The sequence below is a fragment of the Miniopterus natalensis genome, chromosome 14 (assembly GCF_054644295.1).
Source record: "Miniopterus natalensis isolate mMinNat1 chromosome 14, mMinNat1.hap1, whole genome shotgun sequence".
NCBI classification, from domain to species: Eukaryota; Metazoa; Chordata; class Mammalia; order Chiroptera; family Miniopteridae; genus Miniopterus; species Miniopterus natalensis.
In genome coordinates this window covers 50,341,418-50,362,003 of record NC_142094.1, presented here as the reverse complement: position 1 = coordinate 50,362,003, position 20,586 = coordinate 50,341,418, and the positions used below count along the sequence as shown (strand labels likewise).

General features: G+C 46.7%; 1 protein-coding gene across 1 annotated transcript in view; it reads left to right on the top strand.

Moving 5' to 3' along the window:
* NRAP (nebulin related anchoring protein) overlaps positions 1-20,586 on the top strand; it is a 63,895-nt gene that overhangs the window by 22,558 nt on the left and 20,751 nt on the right. Inside the window, exons 16-29 of the mRNA XM_087823961.1 lie at positions 1,567-1,665; positions 2,890-2,994; positions 4,149-4,256; positions 4,498-4,599; positions 6,218-6,415; positions 6,975-7,079; positions 9,471-9,569; positions 10,712-10,816; positions 11,691-11,798; positions 13,318-13,629; positions 14,640-14,744; positions 17,475-17,573; positions 19,145-19,249; positions 20,166-20,273. Of these exons, the coding sequence (XP_087680087.1) occupies positions 1,567-1,665; positions 2,890-2,994; positions 4,149-4,256; positions 4,498-4,599; positions 6,218-6,415; positions 6,975-7,079; positions 9,471-9,569; positions 10,712-10,816; positions 11,691-11,798; positions 13,318-13,629; positions 14,640-14,744; positions 17,475-17,573; positions 19,145-19,249; positions 20,166-20,273 (1,758 nt within the window). The remainder of the gene's footprint in view (positions 1-1,566; positions 1,666-2,889; positions 2,995-4,148; positions 4,257-4,497; positions 4,600-6,217; positions 6,416-6,974; positions 7,080-9,470; positions 9,570-10,711; positions 10,817-11,690; positions 11,799-13,317; positions 13,630-14,639; positions 14,745-17,474; positions 17,574-19,144; positions 19,250-20,165; positions 20,274-20,586) is intronic.

Genomic DNA, 20,586 nt, shown 5'->3' with positions numbered 1-20,586 from the left:
TCATTACGAGATGATAATTTCTCCCTCTGAATTAATGCATTAGAAAGTCACTGTACTCTAATCGCATTAATAGTTGACATAGAAATGAGTTTATATTCCTAGTTTTCCCTACACACCGCATGCCCAAAACTCAGAATGTGCAAAAACTTTTCTCCTTGAATCATTAACTAAAAAGCCCAAAATGATGCTGTGTTTTATCACCAAATCTAGCAATGTACTCTGTGGGCTAGTGTTAGGGACACTGCCTTTCCTAGATCCTGCTCTAGAAGTCATTCTGTAAGTCATTTGCTTGCAATTGCAGCACATTTCCCTGTCTAAACAATGCGAGCTCTGTCTGTGGGGAGCCCCTCTTCCTTCTGTAAAAGAGCAAGTAGTAGTTCTCAGCACACCAGCTTTCACAAACCAGGTTTCTAGTGTGCAGGTGGAGAGCCTGTTTTGGAGGAAGAGTGCTGGGATTTGAATCCTCACTCTGACCCGAGCTGAGTGACCTTGACCAAGTGATTTCAGGTGTCTGTGCCTCAGTTTTCAACATTGTAAGGCAGGGGTAATAATAGTGCCTCCCCACAGGGTCTTTGGGAAGATTAAATATGTGTAAAGCACTTGAAATAGCACCAGGCTCATGGTAAGCGCTTTCTTTTAAAGCCATAAGTATTCTTAACTGATGTTTGGACAGGCAAGAATGGAATAAACACAAGGGAGAGATGGAGTTTACAAGCTGGCCCTGTAAGTCTATTTCACAAGGGTCACTGGGTTTTAAAAATATTGAACTATTTGCCAGCATTTACAAATTGCAAGCTTTTATATAATAATATAGATTTCTGTTTTGTTTGGAACAATTGGAAAATCTGGCCACTCTGCTCCACTTTAATGCACCAGTACTATCTCTTAGAGCTGAGTAGCAGCTTCTGCCTTTGCCACAGTCCCCACCACTCCTTACTACTTCCCCAACAAAGAGGCCATATGCCGAGCCCAGACTCATACTTCACTTGTATCCAGCTGGTAGTCTGTTTGGCTCTCTCAGACTTTGTGACCTTGGGCTGTCACCCAGGGAGGTGGCAGTAGGAGGTAGCAGCAGGCAGATAGAATGGTAAAGACATCAGACTCTAGTTTAGACAGATAGGAAATTGTAGGAAAATACAAGTATGGGCAGAGGAGAATGACCAGAGGCGGTAGGTGGAGGTCAGGACAGGATGGCAATAGATAGGGGGGACGCAGCCAAGGGGGTAGAGCTCTTAGGCAGAATCTAGGCCTAAACAAGCTGCAACAGTGTGGGGTCCTGGGCTTCGGGCAATAAAACAGGCATGGAGACTATGAGTGGGATGGGTGGTCAGTAGTGATCTGATTGCTGTGAACAAAGCCAGAGCCCAGCTGACTGAAGGGCCAACCTGGAGTCTGTACACGCCAAGGCTCAGGTGGGCTCGGAGTGCCTATTGGTTTCTAATTGGGATCTTTGGTTCCTTTTCTAGTAATTTGTGAATCGCAGCTTTGTTGGGCTTAGGTGGAGGGGGCTAAGCAGATCTTAGAGACAAGTGCCAGTGACATCTCCCTGTCCCTTTTTTTACCCAGGTCAACTACAGGCAAAGCATCGACAAGTTGAAGTACAGCTCTGTGACCAATACCCCTCAGATTGTTCAAGCCAAAATCAACGCCCAGCAACTGAGTGATGTAAGTGACCTGACATGCTCAGCCGGATGTGGGTGACCTGTGATTGCTGGGTGGCCTCTAGATATCTGGCTCCCAAGGATTTGACTTTCATTAATGGTGACATCTGTCTCATTACAACTAAGAAATGACCCCTTTCCCTTGACTTAAACTTTTTATTCTGGGAAATTTCAAATACATTCAAAAGTAAAAAGAATAGTGTAATGAATCCCCATGTACCTATCACCCAGCTTCACTGACTATCACCTCATGGCCAGTCTTGCTTTATTTTTATGCCCATCCACTCTCTTCCTCACACGTTATTTTGAAAAAAACCCCCCAGGTATCATATAATTTAACCTATAAATGTTTTAATGTGAATATCTAAAAGATAAAATAAATTTTAAACATATTTATACAATTTTCATATATCACACCCCAAAACTAACAGTAATTCGTAATATCACCGATGTTAATGAGCACTCGGTATTCCAGTTGTCTCATAAGGTTATACTTTTTTTATAGTTTGAGTCAGAACCCAAATAAGGTCCACCTTTGTGATTGGTTGATACGTCTTTAAGACTTTTCACCTTTAAGTTTTTCTTTTTATCTCTTCTCTTTTCTCAAAAGTTGTCTGCTGAAGAAACTGGATTGTTTATCCTGTAACATTTCCCACAGTCTGCGCTTTGCCGACTATATCCCAGTGTGGACTTCACGTGTTCCTCTGGCCTCCAGATGTCCTATAAAATAGTAGTTGGGTCTATAGATTCGATCAGGGTCAGGTTTAATTTGGGGGCAAGGCTGCTACTCAGATGCTGGCATATTCTTCCACTGGGAATCACATAATCTGGGTGGGATTTAACATGGCTTTTTTTTCCAAGTGGGCAGACATTTGATAATTAGTTTTTGAGTATCCACCGTGCATATAGCAAGATGTTCAGCACAGCAGTGAGGTTAAAAACTAAGCTCCATCCCCTCGAGTGCTTCAAAGGGGAGCTGGAGAGGGAGCCACAGGGAAAGCCTTTGCAACCTATGGGCTTTGAGGATTGAGTTCTTTCACTTCTCACTTGGCATCTTCAATCTGTTAACTTAAAACATTCATGAAAGTATAGGCTTCCTTGTCAGATGCCTTTTCCAGAAACTCCTTGTCTGCTGTGAGTCTCAGCGGAAAGTGGAAAAGGGAATGTTCGCTCCAAAATTCTTCTTCCGCCCATATAAAACCCTGCGGGTTTATTTTAAATCCCATAGGTGAATTACCGTGCTGACTATGAGAAAAATAAGTTGAATTACACATTGCCCCAGGATCTACCGCAGCTGGCGAAGGCCAGAACCAACGCCGAGCTGTTCAGTGAGGTAAGCAGGCTGCCCGGGGAGAGCGCGGTGAGGTTATGGGCACAGGCGTGTACTCAGGAGAGCGTCATGCTACCGGTGCCAACAACCGGGACTATTCTGCTATTTTGCTCATGACAGGGCCTCATTTCAAGGCAGCTACCATGTTATAATTTAGAATTTTGCTGTCTCATGGCATGTGGTAGTTCCCTGGGGTAAATTGACCATAGCAATTTCATTCTCATGATGGGAGCATGTACGTGCATGAACACACACACACCAGCACCACCAGCATCCTTGAGACTTCCAGCTGGAGCTTCGCTCTGTGCAGGAAATTTGAGTTTTAAGATGGACGCGAATCACCAGATGCCTCCTGGAGTCACAAATGGGCTGTGATTAGACTTCTCACTCTAGATGGGATTTGTGGGGCAATAGAAGAAAAAAAAGGAACTAATGTTTGCTGAATGCTTATTCTGTGCTGGGCACGGGGAGAAGCAATTTATGTATGGAGTTGTTCACTTGTCATGCCCCCAGGAGGTAGTTACTGTAGGGACACAGTGGCGTGGGCTTAGATATCAGACAGACCTCGCTCAGATGCTGGCACTGCCCTTTTTAACCTGTGACCCTACGTGAGGCCTTAATGTCTCTGAGCCTCACAGGCCTAATGAAAGACTTAGGGTTGAAGACACGTAGGAAAGGGCCAGTAAAGCTTAGGTACTGTTACCATGGCAATATCAATATCAATACCTGATATCCACTTTGCACTTCAGATCTGTTTTTAGATCTGTTTAGATCCAACTTAAGATCTGTTTTCATATACTACATCCAATTTATTCTCACATAAATCCTGAGACAGATAATAGGATATTCTTTCTGCAAATGATATAAGCTAAGGCACAAAGAGGTAATTTACCCAAGGTCACATGACCAGGAAACAACAGTCCACAGATGAACACATGGGCCTTCTCTTTGTCCTGTCCATTACCATTGCCCTGCATGGCTCAGCAGCTGAGGAATCAATGAACTGTCTTAGTAATTGCTGTGATCATTTTGATAATAACCCCAAGATTCTGGTCTGTAGACAGATGAAGACGCCAACTTTGCCATTTGTTTTTTCTTCAGCTTTTGGCAGGAAGATGGATAGCGGCTCTTAATTCACCTGTGTCTTTGTTTGTCAGATTAAATACAAAGAAGGCTGGGAAAAGTCCAAGGGGAAAGGATTTGAAATGAAGCTGGATGCCATGTCTCTGCTGGCCGCCAAAGCCTCTGGAGAGCTTGCTAGCAACGTAGGTTTTCTCTCATTAACTCAGAAATGCATAAGAAATGGTTTCCATAAAGTGTCAGTGGTCCTGCAGAAAAAAATAATGACTGTTAACGTTGCAAACATCACAGTCCTTTAATCTTCTGGGTGCGGGAGACTGGGAGGTGTTTTTGCAGAATTGTTCCCCTTGCACTTGTTAAAACCAGAACCCCTGAGATGGCAAAGTTTCTCTCTCCCTCACAGTAGACTTTCTTCTTTCTCTCAAGATTAAATACAAAGAAGAATATGAAAAATCCAAAGGCAAAGTCATGGGAACTACAGACTCTAGGCTTCTGCACTCCCTGCAGGTTGCCAAGATGAGCAGCGAGGTAAATTCCTTTCTACCTGCCACCCTTTACTTAGAGTTGTGTTACTTTAAAGTTTTTCCTGGGCCTTCTTCACCCAGGACTGTTACTTTTTTATTGACTTCCACCTACAATTTCTTTCCTGGCTTGTGTGAGGAGTTTGTTCTGTTTCTTTAGTTTACCAAAGTATGCTATTCTTTTAAACTAGATGAGTAATGTGTCCCCTAAGGGTGACCAGCATCTCCTGGTAAAGCTACAAAGGTGTTTAGCCCCATTTACTGATTCTACAAATGTTTACCAAGCAACTACTATGGGCAAGATCCTGTGTGAGAGACACTGGGGCTATAACAGTGACCACCACATAACAGGTCCCTCCCTGATGGACCTTAATTCTATGGGGAGAGTTAGACAGTAAGCACCCCGAGTATTGTGGCGGTGTCCTGGATGGATCCTGTAGTTACAAATGCACATGATATTCAAAATATTTAGCAAACACAACCGGAGCATCCAGGCTCCAACCAATCAAAACGACACCCCTTTGTAAACAACTGTAGTTAATGGCTGGAGATTAACTGTGGTAAATGTCACTTAGAAATCCTTCCGGGGAGGTGAATTCTGCTTAAAGGGACAGACACGGTTTCTAATCAGGTCTTTCCTGCCAATACTGAACAGTTAGAAAGGACACATGAGTATAAGGTTTCTGCTTTGCAGTTGCCTGCTCCAAGCTGCGAGGCCTGCTGGTCCTGCTCCGGTGGGGCAGTCAGATAGAATTACCTGGTGAGTCATTAAGGAGCCATGGCTTGAATAGGGCTAGCATCTGATTTGCCATTTTGGATGTGCCTATAAAACAAGCCCTTTGAAGTGCATGGTCGTGAAGCATAAAGAGACACTGAGGATTTGACTTTGGTTTAGACAGAGAACAAAATGATATTTCATATTTGCAATTGGAGCATCTAGGGCCAAAAAGATTGTGTCATGCCCAAGGTCATTTAGTAGTCAGTGATAGTGATGGAGGTGTAGAGAATTAGGCCCTAGAACTCTTACTTACTGGCACCACAGTCTCTTTACTGTAGCTCACTACTTTCCCCACCACCATACCATCACAACCATCATCACCATCACCATCACCATTATCATTACCACCATAATTGGTAACATTTATCAAACATTTTCTATATGCCAGTCCCTGCACCCAGCAGGTATCATCTACTATTTTGTTTACTTATCACAATAGTCCCCTGAGGAAAGTGAGCCCTTAGATGATGTAACTTTCCAGAGAGCATCCAGTTGGCAGAGGGCAGAACAGGTTGGAACTCAGGCTACTTTGGCTGTGGAGCCTACACTTTGTTTTCCTGCCTTTTAAAGCCTCTACAGAAACCATGGATAGAATGTTGGCCTCCCGGGGTAGCCAGGTAAAAAGATTTAAGATTGCAAGGAGGCATTTCTCCCAGAGACAAAGTAGTGTGCAACCTCAGCACTGCCACCTTACAGAGCCAGAAACGGGGTCCCAATTTTCTGACAGATGGGTGCCATTGCCCAGAGTGCCAATTTCTCATGGAAACATAGCCTTCTCTCCTGTGTTTTCACATCACTCCTGCAAACACAGGCTTCAAGTAATGGGCCTTGTTTTGGTACGTTCAAGGTTGAATACAAGAAAGGCTTTGAAGAGAGTAAGACCCACTTTCACCTGCCCATGGATATGGTAAACATCAGGCATGCTAAGAAGGCCCAAGCTCTGGCCAGTGACCTGGACTACAGGAAAAAACTGCACGAATATACCGTGCTGCCTGAAGATATGAAGACGCAGTGGGCCAAGAAAGCCTATGGGCTCCAGAGTGAGGTGAGCCCTCCCTCATTGCCAGTTCTCCCATGCATTTCTTGCAGTGGGCTGCAGTGACACTTTGAGGGTGATTTTGAGCCCGTGCATGAGTCTGTTACATACCTAAGAGGACTAGGAAGGAATGCTGGGGATGTGCCAGGCCCAGGGCAGGTGAGTGGGGAGGTAGAGATATAGATTTAGCTGAGACAATGGAGCCTAGAAGATGGAGGACAGGGTCTCAGAGCTACGACCAAAGTCAAGATGAGCAGCGAGAAATCAGATGTTGAAAATGGTAAGAAAACCTTGGAAATGTAGCAGGTTGGAAGATAAGACCCGTGATCCAAAAGCCTGAAAAGCCCACTTTTTGGTTAGGTTATGATGTTTCAGGGCTAACGAAGAACATGCTTGCAAAGTGGGCCCAGTGGCTTCCCTACCTAGGCGGAGTCCTGCCAGATTATAAAAGGGTAGGGAGCCGTTCTCTGGGAAGACGAATGCAGGAGCAAGGGTTTTCCTAACGGTGCCCTCAACTGTGGCCAGTCTGCACCCACGCACCTCTCAGAGCTTGGCTTTTCTCTTGCAGCTGCAGTACAAAGCTGACCTGGCATGGATGAGAGGCGTGGGGTGGCTGACTGAGGGCAGTCTCAATTTGGAACAGGCCAAGAAGGCTGGACAGCTGGTCAGCGAGGTAACCTGAGCTGAGGCCCCTGGCTTCTGGTAGTGATCTCTTCCTCTGATTCCCCCTCCCCAACCCCCGGGATTATTTGGGGTGTGACTCATGGGAGTACTTCTTTATTTCGCATCTGATTATCCTTCCACGTCCTTAAATTTCCTGGGGAATATATGTGTACGAAGCCCACCAATTTAAGGAGATGTTCCCAAGAATAGTTCAGAAAGGCTGTAATTAATACACGATCAGTTAGCACGAGGAAGCGTGTGCTTGTTGTTTAGGAGTTTGTGATTACTTCTGAATTAGAGTATGCCACTTGGAGGTCAGTGTTCTCATTATGACCTTGCTTTCCATTTACTGCAGACTTGGAGCAAATCATTCAACCCTTCCCACTCTCTTTCACATAAAAATGAGACGGTCGGACAGGCTACCCTCCAAAGTCCCTGTGGCTCCAAGCCTGCCTCCCTCTGTGCTATGTAAAGCTGGCTTTGGCAGCAGGCAGAGGAGGACTTTTAAAGGGCATTTCATTTGGAAATGTGACTATTTCAGGATCTCTGTTTGGGATCTTCCAAGGGGATTCTTGTGTCAGAGCCAGGAAGGCTGAGTCGGCATTGCTCCTGGTAGTAGTGATAGTCATAGCTGCCAACTGTGGACTGATAATTATGTACTCATTGCTGCCATTTATTGACCACTTCTAGTGTGTTGCTTACATATTTCTCATTTATTGCTCAACGACAGCCTTAAGTGAGTCACACTATTATTATCTTATTTTGATCCCATTTTACATAGGAGGAAAGTGAGACTTAAAGTCACACTTCCAGGAAGTAGCAGAGCTGGCATCTGAATCAAGTGTGTGATCCAATGCCCAGGCTCTTGACCACTAAGCAATACTGCACCCCAAAGCACATTTTGTAATTTAGTCTTAATTTCCTACTGCACCCATCACTCTCTCCAAACTAGACACATTTATGACCAGAATGTGTAAATAAGGACGGTAGAAGAGAATAACCCTTAGGGGTCCCATTACTTAGCTTTGAGACCAGCTAAAATACAGGGGGAGTAACCAAGGCCCCATTTGTCTTAGACATGGGTGCAGTGAGGGGCCCCAATCAGCCTTAGGAAGGAATTCAGCCTGAGGAGTGTCCATTCTCTCTCACTTCCTGTGCCTACTAACTGCTAAGCTCCTCAAGGACCGTGTAGGTATCATTTCCTTCCCCATTTCAGTGCTGTGCCCTGTGCAGGGTGGCTCTTGGCTCCTCAATAAGTACTTTGACCAATGGGGTCAGTGGAAATTTTCAACCATAGAAAGGCAATGCGACTTCCTTCAATTATGGGGGGAGAGGAGTTTTCCACTTAACACAATGGAACTAGTTAAGGAAATTACAAGTGCCTGGAATATTTGCTCCAGAATTTTGTTTTCCTAAAGGAAGGATGTCTAGAGTTTTTAATACTCCAATCCCTGTGTGGGGTTCAGCTGGTACCTATAACCCTCTTGCCGACGGCACTGGGGTTTTTGCTCATCTCTGATCTCCCCGCCATGTGAAGCTTTTGCTTCAATGAGCCATCCTCAGTGGCCACCTTTCCCGTCAACTTTGGCAACTCCCCTGGGAAAGCCAGAGGAGCTCACCCCCAGGAAGGACAAGAAGTCCCTGTTGAGGCTGTAGGGGGAGGGAGGGATTGAGTACATTAGAAATTTTGCCAGTTATTCTGTGGCTGTGAGACAGGGGCACTGTGAGGACAAGACCTCAGTGACCTGGAGCATAAGAAACTGTGAGGGTGAATCTACCAGACTGCCAGCTGTCTGTCTGTGGCTCCCGGTGTGTCCCTTCCTTAGAGCAGGTGCCTCTCAATGACCATGATGGCGCCATGAATCACGGAGATGGCTAAGGTCATGAGCACTTACTCTGTCCAGGGGCTCTACTCGTGGGGATCATGGCATTGAAGCCTCCACCTCCCCACCGAGCGAGGCAGCTCCTGTCCGTTTCTGCATTGTACAGTCGGAGCACAGGCGGCTCAGATGGTCAAGTGATGTGCTCAAGGTCATGAGGCTGGAAGGAGGTGGAGGCGAGATTCCCACCTGGGTCTTCATGATTGCGAAGTCCAAGTCCCCTACACCTCACTCCCCTGGGGCAGATCTCGGTTTATAAAATGAGCACATTTCAGGGGACACAGTGAAATATACGATTTATTGAGGAGAAAATTCAATTGTAGCAACTAAAACAATCTCACCAGAGCAGGTAGTCTCAGGTCTGCATGGTCCTGTTGAAGCTACAGGACCAGCGGGAACACTCCCCCCAAGGAAATGCTTGGGCCACAGAAAGTGTGTGTATGTGTGGTGGTGGTGGTGGTGGTGGTGCTGCTGGGACAACCTGATCCTAATGCTACCGGCTCCCTTTTCTTTGGAAACAGAAAAACTATAGACAGAGGGTGGATGAGCTGAAGTTCACCAGTGTGGCCGACAGCTCCCAGATGGAGCACGCCAAGAAGAGCCAGGAGCTGCAGAGCGGGGTGAGTCTCCGGCTGCCCTTTCTCCACCAAGCTGCCGTGTCATGGGCCTGGGAACCTCTGGGGACAACAGCAGGTGCTGCCCAGGCACTGTCCAGAGACCGACAAAGAATCATCCCTTTAAATAGGCTGGACCCAGCTTTCTGCAGGCTTCCAGGCTGCCTCAGGGAACTGGACACCAGGCTTCCCTGCCTCACCCACCACACTTCTCCCTGGTTGCTGGGGATAGATGCCAACTGGTTTCATCCCTTTTGGCTTTCATTATTGCCTAGCTCCTTCTTTCTTCTTTCTTCCCTCGCCTTCTGTCTCTCATCAGAGACTACATAGTCCTGGAGCCAGTAGAGAATTATTTGGGGGGCGCTCACATTTGCTTGTGGTTTGTGTGCATTTCCTGCCCACTTGAGCTCACACGTGGGGGGAAGAAAATGAAGCTCCATGTATGTCATTTACACATCAGCGTTCAGCCCTCGCTGTGCACCTGCACCGAGCAGGTACCGTAGTTGCTGCGGTCTGGCCAGGACCTTCCTGGCTTTCCCCCCTAAAGGTCCAGGTACGCCTGCCAGACAGGATGCTATCAACACAACGAGTCAGCAAAAGCCCCTGTTTGGAAACTCAAGTTGGGGGAAGGGGAGGGGAGGGGGAGAGAAAGAGCAGGAGTGATAAGTTTCTGTGGAGATGCTCACTCATGTCGTTCTGGTCGCTGCTCACTTTCTGGGTGTCAGACCTATGAATGCATGAGGGCTGATTACAGGGGTGCGGAAGGCAGAGTGCGTTCCTTATTTCTCCTGCTTGGGGAGTCTGCTCATTTGAGCTCTCCGGCAGGTTAGTTTTTGAGGCTGTGGACAGCGTGGGTGAGAACAGCTTGGGAAGGTCAGTGTCTTTCCAAGGGAAAGGCATGAAAGCAAAACCTTGGAGGGGTGTCCGGGTTGGTTCCCGGGCCATGTCCTCTCAGCTCCCCACTGCTGCTTGTCCTTCTATCACCTCCCCTGCCTTAAGCGTCACTCACCGTATCCTGCGGGCCACTGTCTGGCCTGGGTGGTTTTGTAGGGATTTCCCAGGCAAGTCATAGAAGAGCCAGGCAGGCATAAAGACCCGTGAGTGCTGCCCCTCGGCCCGCCACCTGACCCAGGTCCCTCTCCCAACAGGTGGCCTACAAGGCAGGGAACGAGCAAGCCCTCCACCAGTACAGCATCAGCAAAGACGAGCCTCTCTTCTTACAGGCCCGAGCCAATGCTGCCAATCTCAGCGAGGTACGCGTGTGGGTCCCACTTCCCTGTGTAGGCCCCGGACCGCAAACCCGACCAGCCATTTGGTGTGTCAACTCAGGTTGCATACCTCTGGTTGTTGCGAACGGCTAGTCTAGCAGACTTAGTTCCTGACCAGGAACTAGGTAAAATGAGGCTAATATTAGTCCCTTCTTCACTGGGTTGTCATGAGGCTGCAATGAGAGCTGTGTACAAGGTAGCTTTACTCGTAGACACAAAAGTATGTATAGTCCCAACTTTCCTGTCTGTGTCTTCTAAGGAAGGACCTTAGCTCTTCCACTCAGCTCCCAGGTCTTTGGGGTCTTGATCTGATTAATGGGTAGAGGAAAGAATTAAAGGGAGCAAGAGAGGCAAAATTGATTCACACACAGAAAGGCAGTAGAGCCTTCCAGAAGAAAGAACTTGAAATCTGGAGGTGGAGGCAGGACAGGAAATGGGAGAAGTAAGGAAAAGAACCGGGGGGACTAGAGGCTGGGGGCGAGGGAGAGAAGAGAGGGCAGCTGGGGCAGCAGCCGGGCTGGGTGGGGTGTGCGGACGGAGCTGGAGGACCCGTTCAGAAATGCGGCTGCGTCTCGCCACGTTATTCCACCCTTGGCATGTCTCTGAGACTCCCATGAAGACTCCTAGCGTTTTCAAGGCTTCTGGAGTTCAGTTTCTGCTTCTTTTGATTGAAGCCATGTGCAGCGAGAGGCCGACAGGCAGGAACAGGAAAGCCTGGTCGTGTTCTGGTTACAGGGTTTCTGCCGTCTTGGGGTTTCCAGGAAAGGCGTAATTGGTGTTTGCCTCCTAGAGGGGTCCTTACAGAGTCTAGGGGAGCCCTCTCACATGAGGATGATTTCTCATCTCCTAACCCCCTTAGAAACTATATAAGAGCAGCTGGGAAAACCAGAAGGCAAAGGGCTTTGAGTTGCGTCTGGACTCCTTGACCTTCCTGGCAGCCAAAGCCAAGAGAGACCTGGCCAGCGAGGTGAGTCGGACTCCAGCTTGTACATGGCTCCATGAATCCTGCCATTTACATCATCCATCTATCTATCTATCTATCTATCTATCTATCTATCTATCTATCTATCTATCTATCTATCTATCTATCATCTATCTATGCACACAATACATATACTATATATTATATAATGTGTGTATTACATGAACATAAATATATAGAGACATCAGCTGAACTAAACAGTGGCTCGGTGATGCAGTTGATTGACATTCTGACCCAAGCTCCGTATTTTATCAGCGGGTAGCATATTACAAACCACCTCTGGTCTGCAGATGCACTTGAGCGGCACAGATTTATGGCACGCCTGGCTCAGAGCAAGTGTTCAATAAATGGTGACAGAAATTGCTGCGGCTGTTGTTGTTGGCAGAGGCAAGCATAGAGCCCAAGTCTCCTGATGGCCACAGCAATGATGATGTTGAAAATAGTGCCACACACTGTTATACTTCTTAAAGTATTTACATATTTATTCTTTTTTCTGATCCTCATTACATTTTTTTTTTTTTTTTAATATATCTTTATTGATCTCAGAGAGAGGAAAGGAGAGGGAGAGAGAGAGATAGAAATATCAATGATGAGAGAGTCATTGATCAAGCCCACAACCCGGGCATGTGCCCTGACCAGGAATCGAACCCCGATCGCCTGGATCCCAGGTCGACGCTCAACCGCTGAGCCACGCCCGGTCGGGCTGATTCTCATTACTCTTGGCCTAGTATCTTTTTTTCTTCTTTAGGCCAATATGCTCTCATTGGCACCCATATTTCTAAATATTTATGTCTCAGTTGTTTTTTAATTGGAGCTCCTTTCTCAAACAGCAATTGTATTTTGGATATTCTGTGTCTTTTTTATTTCATGACTACTTTTTCTTTATAATGTTCTCACTATTACCAAAAAGGATTTTAAAATGGCTTTCAGGAAAGCAAATCTAGGAAGAGTGGTGGCAAATAATACAGACAAAAGATGGAATTTCACCAGGAAATGGGGAGAAGACTGTCCATAGCTGAGCATTCTGTGGCTCCTGAGCTTCCTGGCAGCTGAGGTGAAAAGGGAATAATGATCCCTGGCCGGTTTGACTCTGTGGTTAGAGTGTCGCCTTGTGGACTAAAGTGTCCCGGGTTTGATTCTGGCCAAGGGCACGTACTTCAGTTGCAGGCTGGATCCCTGGTCCCAGTTGGGGCTTGTGCGGGAGGCAACCAATTGATGTATCTCTCCCACATAGATGTTTCTCTCTCTCTCCTTTCCACTCTCTCTGAAAAGCAATGGGAAAAATATCCTCAGGTGGGGATTAAAAAAAAAAAGGGAGTAATGAGCAACCATATTTTATTTCACTGTTTGATGACAGGTTGTTCAAAAGAGGCCAACTTTTTATGCCACTAATTCTATTGGGCTTCTGTTGGATGGCTTTGTTTCCACTTTCACGCCTGGGTTTGAAACGCTATAGTTCCTTTAGGAGATTATGATCCACCCCTGCTCTCTTCCTCTTGTCCAGGTGAAGTACAAAGAGGATTATGAGAGGTCCAGAGGGAAGCTCATTGGGGCCCAGGGTGTCCAGGGCGACTCGCAAATGAGCCACTCTCTGCAAATGTCCAAGCTGCAGAGTGACCTGGAGTACAAAAAGGGATTCGAGGACACCAAGTCCCAGTGCCATGTCTCCCTAGACATGGTCCACCTCGTGCATGCCCGCAAGGCTCAGCATCTAGCCACAGACGTAGGCTATAAGACGGCATCGCATCACTTCACAGCCCTGCCCACGGACATGAAGGTGGAATGGGCCAAGAAGGCCTACGGTTTACAGAGTGATGTAAGCTCCGTGTGTGTATGTGTGTGTGTATGTGCTAGTGTTGGTGCAAGGGTTTCCAGATCCTGCAAGACAATAGTTTCTACTTACGGGGTACCTATTTCTCTTTCCATGTTTTTTTGTGTGTGTGTTTTGTTTTTTATCGCTGGGGGAAATGTATTTGTGACCTTCTTAGCTGTGGCCTCCTATGGGAGGACATCTCTGGTGTTCATTCCAACGTCAGTGGTCCCCATTTTGAGAATGGTCAGCTCAGTAATCAACAACCGTCTGCCCCTTTTCCACATATTCCCACCTGGCTCTGTTTGCTTTCATCTTCAGTTGTCTCTTGTATGAGAAAGTGGGTGAACTGAAAAGGCAGGTCAGGGGCAGCCAGAGGACACAGGGGGTGGGCTGGGCGCCCTGTGGACACAGCCTTGCAGGTAGAACTGTCTCAGGAGAGACAGGGGAGATGCTGGTTTTAGAGGGGTGTCCATTTAATGGCTTTCCATTAAAACTATTCCTTCGGTGGCAAGTAAGGAGATGAGAAATCCACCCCCACCTTCCCGCACCGAGGTGAGGTGCGTGGGAAGGAGATGGCACTGGGGACAGCCTCGAGCGTCTTGTGACATGCCCTCAGATGGCGTCCCGCCTGGGTGCTGTTGTGATTTCTCATATTCTTCCCCCCTGCGGATCATTTTAAACAAGGGAATGGGGAAAGCACACAATGAGGACGCTCCTTTTTCCGAGGTAGACATCATTCCCTAATGAGGGACCAGGCGGGTACAGTGCCGCCCTGTCCACCCCCAGCAGCGCTGGGCAGGGCCTACCGTCGCCAGCAGCTCCAATTAAAGGGGAAATTAATTTACCTTTTGGAGCCTTACCTGTGACTGTGCAGAAATGGATAAGACAAAAGCGGCATCTCGTTGGACTCAGCTGCCACCAAGGCTACGTGGGGAGCTGTTAATAGGCCTTCAAATGTCTGCGTACCAACAATGGCCTGCCTTTTTAAAAATTTTTCCTCTCTGCTTTGTCAGAACCAATACAGGGCAGATGTGAAGTGGATGAAAGGCGCCGGCTGGGTCGTCGCCGGGTCATTAAATGTGGAGCAGGCGAAGAAGGCAGGAGAACTCATTAGCGAGGTGAGGTTTCCTGACAGCGTGCAACAGGCCCGGCTGCATTAGGCATGTGGCACTGCTGTATAAAATTAAAATAATTTCCACTCAAAAGGCAAAGAAAAAGGCAAAGCCACATGAAAGACCTCGGACCCCAGACGAGGGCTGGTAATTAGAGAGAAACCACATACCAAACACACACCAGTAGGGGCCCCGTAGAGCCCAGGCAAAAACAAAGTAGGTGACAAATGATATTATGAATAATAATGACAACCAAACGGGAGCTCAGTTGCTACCCACGAACTTACCTTTTTAATGAACCAGCACGAGAGAGATGAAGAGACACGTTCCTTGCACCCAGAAAGCCCTTTTGCGAGCCGATGCGCATTGTCCCTCTTTCTGCCACAGTGTAAGCAGCTTTCGAATATTCACGTGGTGTGGACTCGTGACACTGTTCTCTCCTGTTGGTGGGCCTTATTTCTATTTAAATCTCACTCCCGTCTCCTTGTAGCCACCCTGGCTGGTACCCTAAGGCACTCTGGCTTCATAAAAAGGAGCATTTCCTCGCATTTCAGGACAGCCTCATTGAACAGGTCAGGGTCTCTCAGTCTCGACGCTATTGACATTTTGATCGACTTTGTTGTGGGGACTGTCCTGGGCCTCGTAGGATGTTTGGCAGCATCCCTGGCCTCCACCCACTAGATGCCAGTAGCACCCTCTGCCAAGTTGTGACAACTAAAAGTAATTCCAGACACTGTTGAAAGGTGAGGCCTGCTAGACTAGACACACCAGGCAGCTGTCCTCGGCTCATGCTCACAAAGAGGCTGCACCACCCCGAGACAACCCAGATCCACCCCTGTTCAAGTGTGTTTGGAGAGGGACTTGCTCAGAAGGCAGCTGAGCATTCGTTTAGTTGTCTTCAGAGTAGCCTGGTCCTTCTGGACTTTTCTGGGTGGAGATCATAATGGCCATAGCCCCAGAAGACTTCAACCATAACAGTGAGCCACCTGGGACCTTGTTTTGACCCCAGAAGGAGACTAAATATATAGTTAAAATAGGAAGACCCCTATGTTGGATTTTCAAACACACTTACCCAGCATTGATATTTTCCAAGAGGAGAACATTCTAGTTACCTGACACATCAAAGAGCTGATTTCAAAAATGAGCTCACTCTGATCAGCCTAATTTTTAGGAAAATTAGTCAACATTCAAGGCTCAGAAGACTGGGAGCTCGGTGGAGACTGTACTGACCTAGGTAGTTCAGTCTAATGAAGGAAAAGCCGTCTTAAGAGGATGCATGTGGGAAACTTACAGGAACAAACATGTAGGTTTGAGGATTCATGGTCCCAAGCTCCGCATATGGGGCCCACTCATAACACACCAAGAATAAAGGCCATTATGCCCGTAATTTAGACTTCATGATGATGTCTTCATGCATCTAGGCCTGGCAGCCAAGGGATCTTCCTGGACCTATTTATCCCCCAGTGGTCTTAATTTTCTACCTCATTTTGCAAACTTATTCAGCAAACTCACTTTCCTTCCATGCTTCATACAAGTCCTCAAACTTCTTTTAGCAACTTTCCCCAACCATCTCATTTCGGTCCGGTGTGCTTCCAGTGTAGTGTCAAATTGGGTTGACCTCTTACTTTGTAGATGGAATGTGAAGCTTTTTCTCGAGAGCCACAAATACACACACACACACACACACACACACCTCTGTCATTTAAAGCAGCAATCAGCAAACCTTTTTTGTAAAGGACCAGATGGTAAATATATTTGGCTTTATGGGTCACATGGTTTCTGTCACAGCAACTCAACTCTGCCATTGTAGCATGGACGCAGCTGTAGACGGTACATAAATGAATATGAATAGCTATGTTCCAATAAAACTTTATTTATAAAAACAGGGGATGGATATTGAGCTGTGTCTTCTTAAGATAGCCCAGAATACAAAAATCTAACTTGATAAATGAGGAAGTGTTTATAAAATAATTGTTTGATCTGAGAAAAGGTACAGTTCATAATTCCATGAAGATGGCAACTGTTCTAGTCTCCTGGAAAAGTACTTTGATTGAAAAAACAAACAGGAATTAATTTAAGCGTGATTTTTATAATCAAAATTGGGTTTTAGGTCTTTACCAGCATTTGAATTTTTTGTAATTTTTGTTGTTGTTGTTTCAGTGTCTTTCAAACTGTATGATGACTCCTATCACCCTTTCTCTTGTTATTGTGCCATTTTAAGGAATTATTGTGCATGTTAACCAAACCGGATTAAAAAATGATTAGATAGTGTACGGTCACTACTGTTAAATGTGAGGGTTTTCACTGTGATAATCTCTGCCTAGTCCTTTCATGGAAAAACAATAGAAAGCTTAAATTGATAAATGAGTGTTGTTTCTTGCTTGGGAGACTCAAACTAAAATATGTAAACAACTGTGAGACAGTATTTGAAGCCTATAAAAAAACACAAACCCTTTTCTAAGTGTGTATCCCACAGTATTTTACTGGTATAACCTAATTTTGAGATGTTTTCTTTGCACCAGGTAGAAATACTTTAATGTTAATTGACACAAGGTTATTCTTAAATGGAAACAAATATTAACCTGAAGTCACCGAGGATATAAAGATGGAGGAAGCCGAATAATAATTATGTTCACAAATTCACTCTAATCTCAAGCAACCTATGATTTTTCTCTTTCAAATGGCATGAAAGAGCAGCACAAAATTCACAGCTTTGATCTTTTTTCTGCTCAACAGAAGAAGTACCGTCAGCATCCAGATGCTTTGAAGTTTACCAGTATTAAAGACACTCCGGAGATGGTCCAGGCCAGAATTAGTTATACCCAAGCAGTGGATGTAAGTGATAATGTATATACATTATGACTCTGGGAGTGGGCGCTTCTTTCAACCCTGCGATTGAAGCCGAGGGGTTCTTGGCTTGTGCCTCCTGTTGCTCTGAGGATGAAGGAGCGTCTTGTCCTTTGCTGAGGCTCACCTTAGCGGGGTGCTTCCTCATTAGGATGCGAGTGGGGTGCTTTGCTCTTAGGATGCCAACTGGGGCTCCACCACTTCACGGCCCCATGCTCATTTTTTTTCTATTTGCATGTCTCGAAGATTTGTCTGGGTTGGGGCCTTTCCCTGCGCCTTTTGTTTTAAGGCATTGTTTTCAGAACTGGAACTTTTGGGTGAAATTCTCAGTAATTGGAACACTGAAGCCAGGCTCTGGGCTCCTTGGGGCCCAAGGGCAGGAATTGTTCCTCTTGGAATTTCCCAAAGACTTTGAAAATGATTTGGATCTCATGTATGTACCTTAGACTAAGCTTTCAAGCCATTTCCCATCTTCTTAATTTCACATGATCCAAGATCTGACCTTTTGTCCCCTGAGCACAGGGTTCATTGGAGACTAATTTGAATGATGAAGTCCTATAAGAAGTCACTTTAGGACATAAATCAGCACAGTTTGGCTGCTTCTACTGAGAAAGGTCCACAGATATCTGCGCAGGGCAGACAGGCCTTTTAAATACCTTCAGACCATTCAATTTGCCACGAGGAAAGCTGACAAACCTTGGGGGGAGGGGTTTCAAAATTATCTCCCTTGTTTCCCAATTGAGCCAGTTATTCTGGCTGTGCCTTATCCGACAGGCGTTCCAAAATGGCCTGAGCACCCGTCAGAATATACTCTGGGGTGATTTACAAGCCTGTGGGTTTAGGAATTTATCGTATCTTGATAATCAGCCCATCAGAATCAAACTGAATTCTGAGAAACAAGAACTTCTATACCAAGTGCGTCTTCCTTACCCTAACCCCTCTAGGGGGCACTGCTGTGATACACAGAAACTTGGACACATCACATACGATTTGGGATAGGAAAGAGCCCAGCTCAGAAACTTTCTCCGGTAGCTGATGCCAGCTCCATGTATCACTGCTCACTAATAGGGTATCGTAAGCCCAAATCAGAATTCTGTGTGAATAGTGCTCCGGACCCACCCAGGAGACAGTTATTAGCACAGGAGCCCTTGAGATGGGAGAAGGAATGAGGGTTGATGTAAATCCCGGGAAAACCTCACCTGTGGAAGAGCCATCGCCTCTCATACCTCCTGAATTTTGATGTCCTCCCTTAGCTTATAGTTAATAACAAAATTACTGGTGTTAACTAGGCCTCATTTCTCACTTGACACCGTCTCAGCCGTGTGCTACAAGAGAGTGTGAACCCAGGGCGAAGCTCCAGCCTGTCACGTTCTGAGCAGGGATGTAGAACTACGTGTCGCCGCGTAGCTGTGAAATCCAGGCGGAGGCAGGGCGCCCGTGATCCTGTCTCTGTGGGGAGGTGGGAGCTGCAGCACCCTCGTCTCTTTTAGTTTAACTGGGCTGATGGCTGCTTTGGGGGGGGCTTCTGGGTTTAATGCAAAGCCTCTCTCCACCCACAGAGGCTATACAAGGAACAAGGAGAGAACATAAAGCATCATTACACGCAGACAGCCGACCTCCCCGAAGTCCTGCTGGCCAAGCTGAATGCCATGAATATCAGCGAGGTGAGGCTGGTGGAGGGGTGCGGTGTTAATTACGGGACCTCAGGGGACCTCTGCAGAAGGGCCCCCCTCGGCCTGATGCTCTGTCACCATCTTGAAATGTGTGATATTTTTGAACAAGGGGCCCTGCATTTTCATTTGCACCGGGCCCTGCAAATTATGTAGCTGGCCCTGCATGAGAGTCAAGGCCATTGATAAGGAGGAGACTAGGAGAAATGCCTTAGTGCAAAGGGCATTTGTACCATGGAGCTGGTTGGTATATGGGCATCAGAATATGGGTGAGTATAGCCAGTGGCTATGGCAAAGAGAGGCACAGGGGCCTTCGCCTCCACAGTCTCTACCAGCCCCCCACCTGCTCTTTGATAGAGATAGTTGAGTTCTCGCTATCCCACATAAGGAGCCATGTACATACAGCCTCATGCCTCCTTCTTTCTTTCTTTTTAAATCCTCATCCGAGGATATTTTTTCTAATGCTTTTCAGAGGGAGTGGGGGGGAGAGAGAGAGAGAAACATCGATGTGAGAGAGACACATCGATTGGTTGCCTCCCATATGTGCCTGCACCAGGGCCAGGGATCAAGCCTGCAACTGACATCCATGCCCTTCATTGGAATCGAACCCCAGACCTTCAGTCAGTGGGCCAACACTGTAACCACTGAGCCAACCCAGCTAGGGCATGCCTCCTTCTTTCAATCAACCTGCTGATCAGAGAAATCTGGGTCTGTCTGACCCCAAAGGTCTTGCTTTTTAAACCCCCCACCCCCCATGTCTCTCTTCTCCAAAGGTGGGCAGGAGACAGGATCCGGCTCTTTGGTGATTTTTACTAAACCCACAACTAGCCAGATTCCCATTTTGGTAATGGGAGTTTGGGAGACCAGCAGGTCACACGACAGTCTTTACTTGTGCACGTCTTCCCAACAGACCCGGTATAAGGAATCCTGGAGCAAACTTCGAGATGGCGGGTATAAACTGAGGTTGGATGCCATCCCCTTCCAGGCAGCAAAGGCGTCTGGCGAAATCATCAGCGACGTGAGCATCCGTCTCCATTACCATGGCAGTGCTTAGTACTAACCAATTTTTATGCCTCCTGCCCCTAACCCCTGCCTTCTTTTACCTGTGGATAATCTCCTCTCCTCTCCCAACTGACTATGTTAAGACCATCAGACAACGACCAGCGAGAAAGGACATACCTTACAACAAAAAATGCCCTTGCTGGGGTACAAAGCCAGATGCTTTGTAAATAAGATGAAATGCACCCTTGGCCAAGCGTTTCCCTAAAGCGAGTCCATGTGAAGAGACTGCTAACAATGCGCCCACCTTCCTCCCGCGTGGGCCGCCCAAG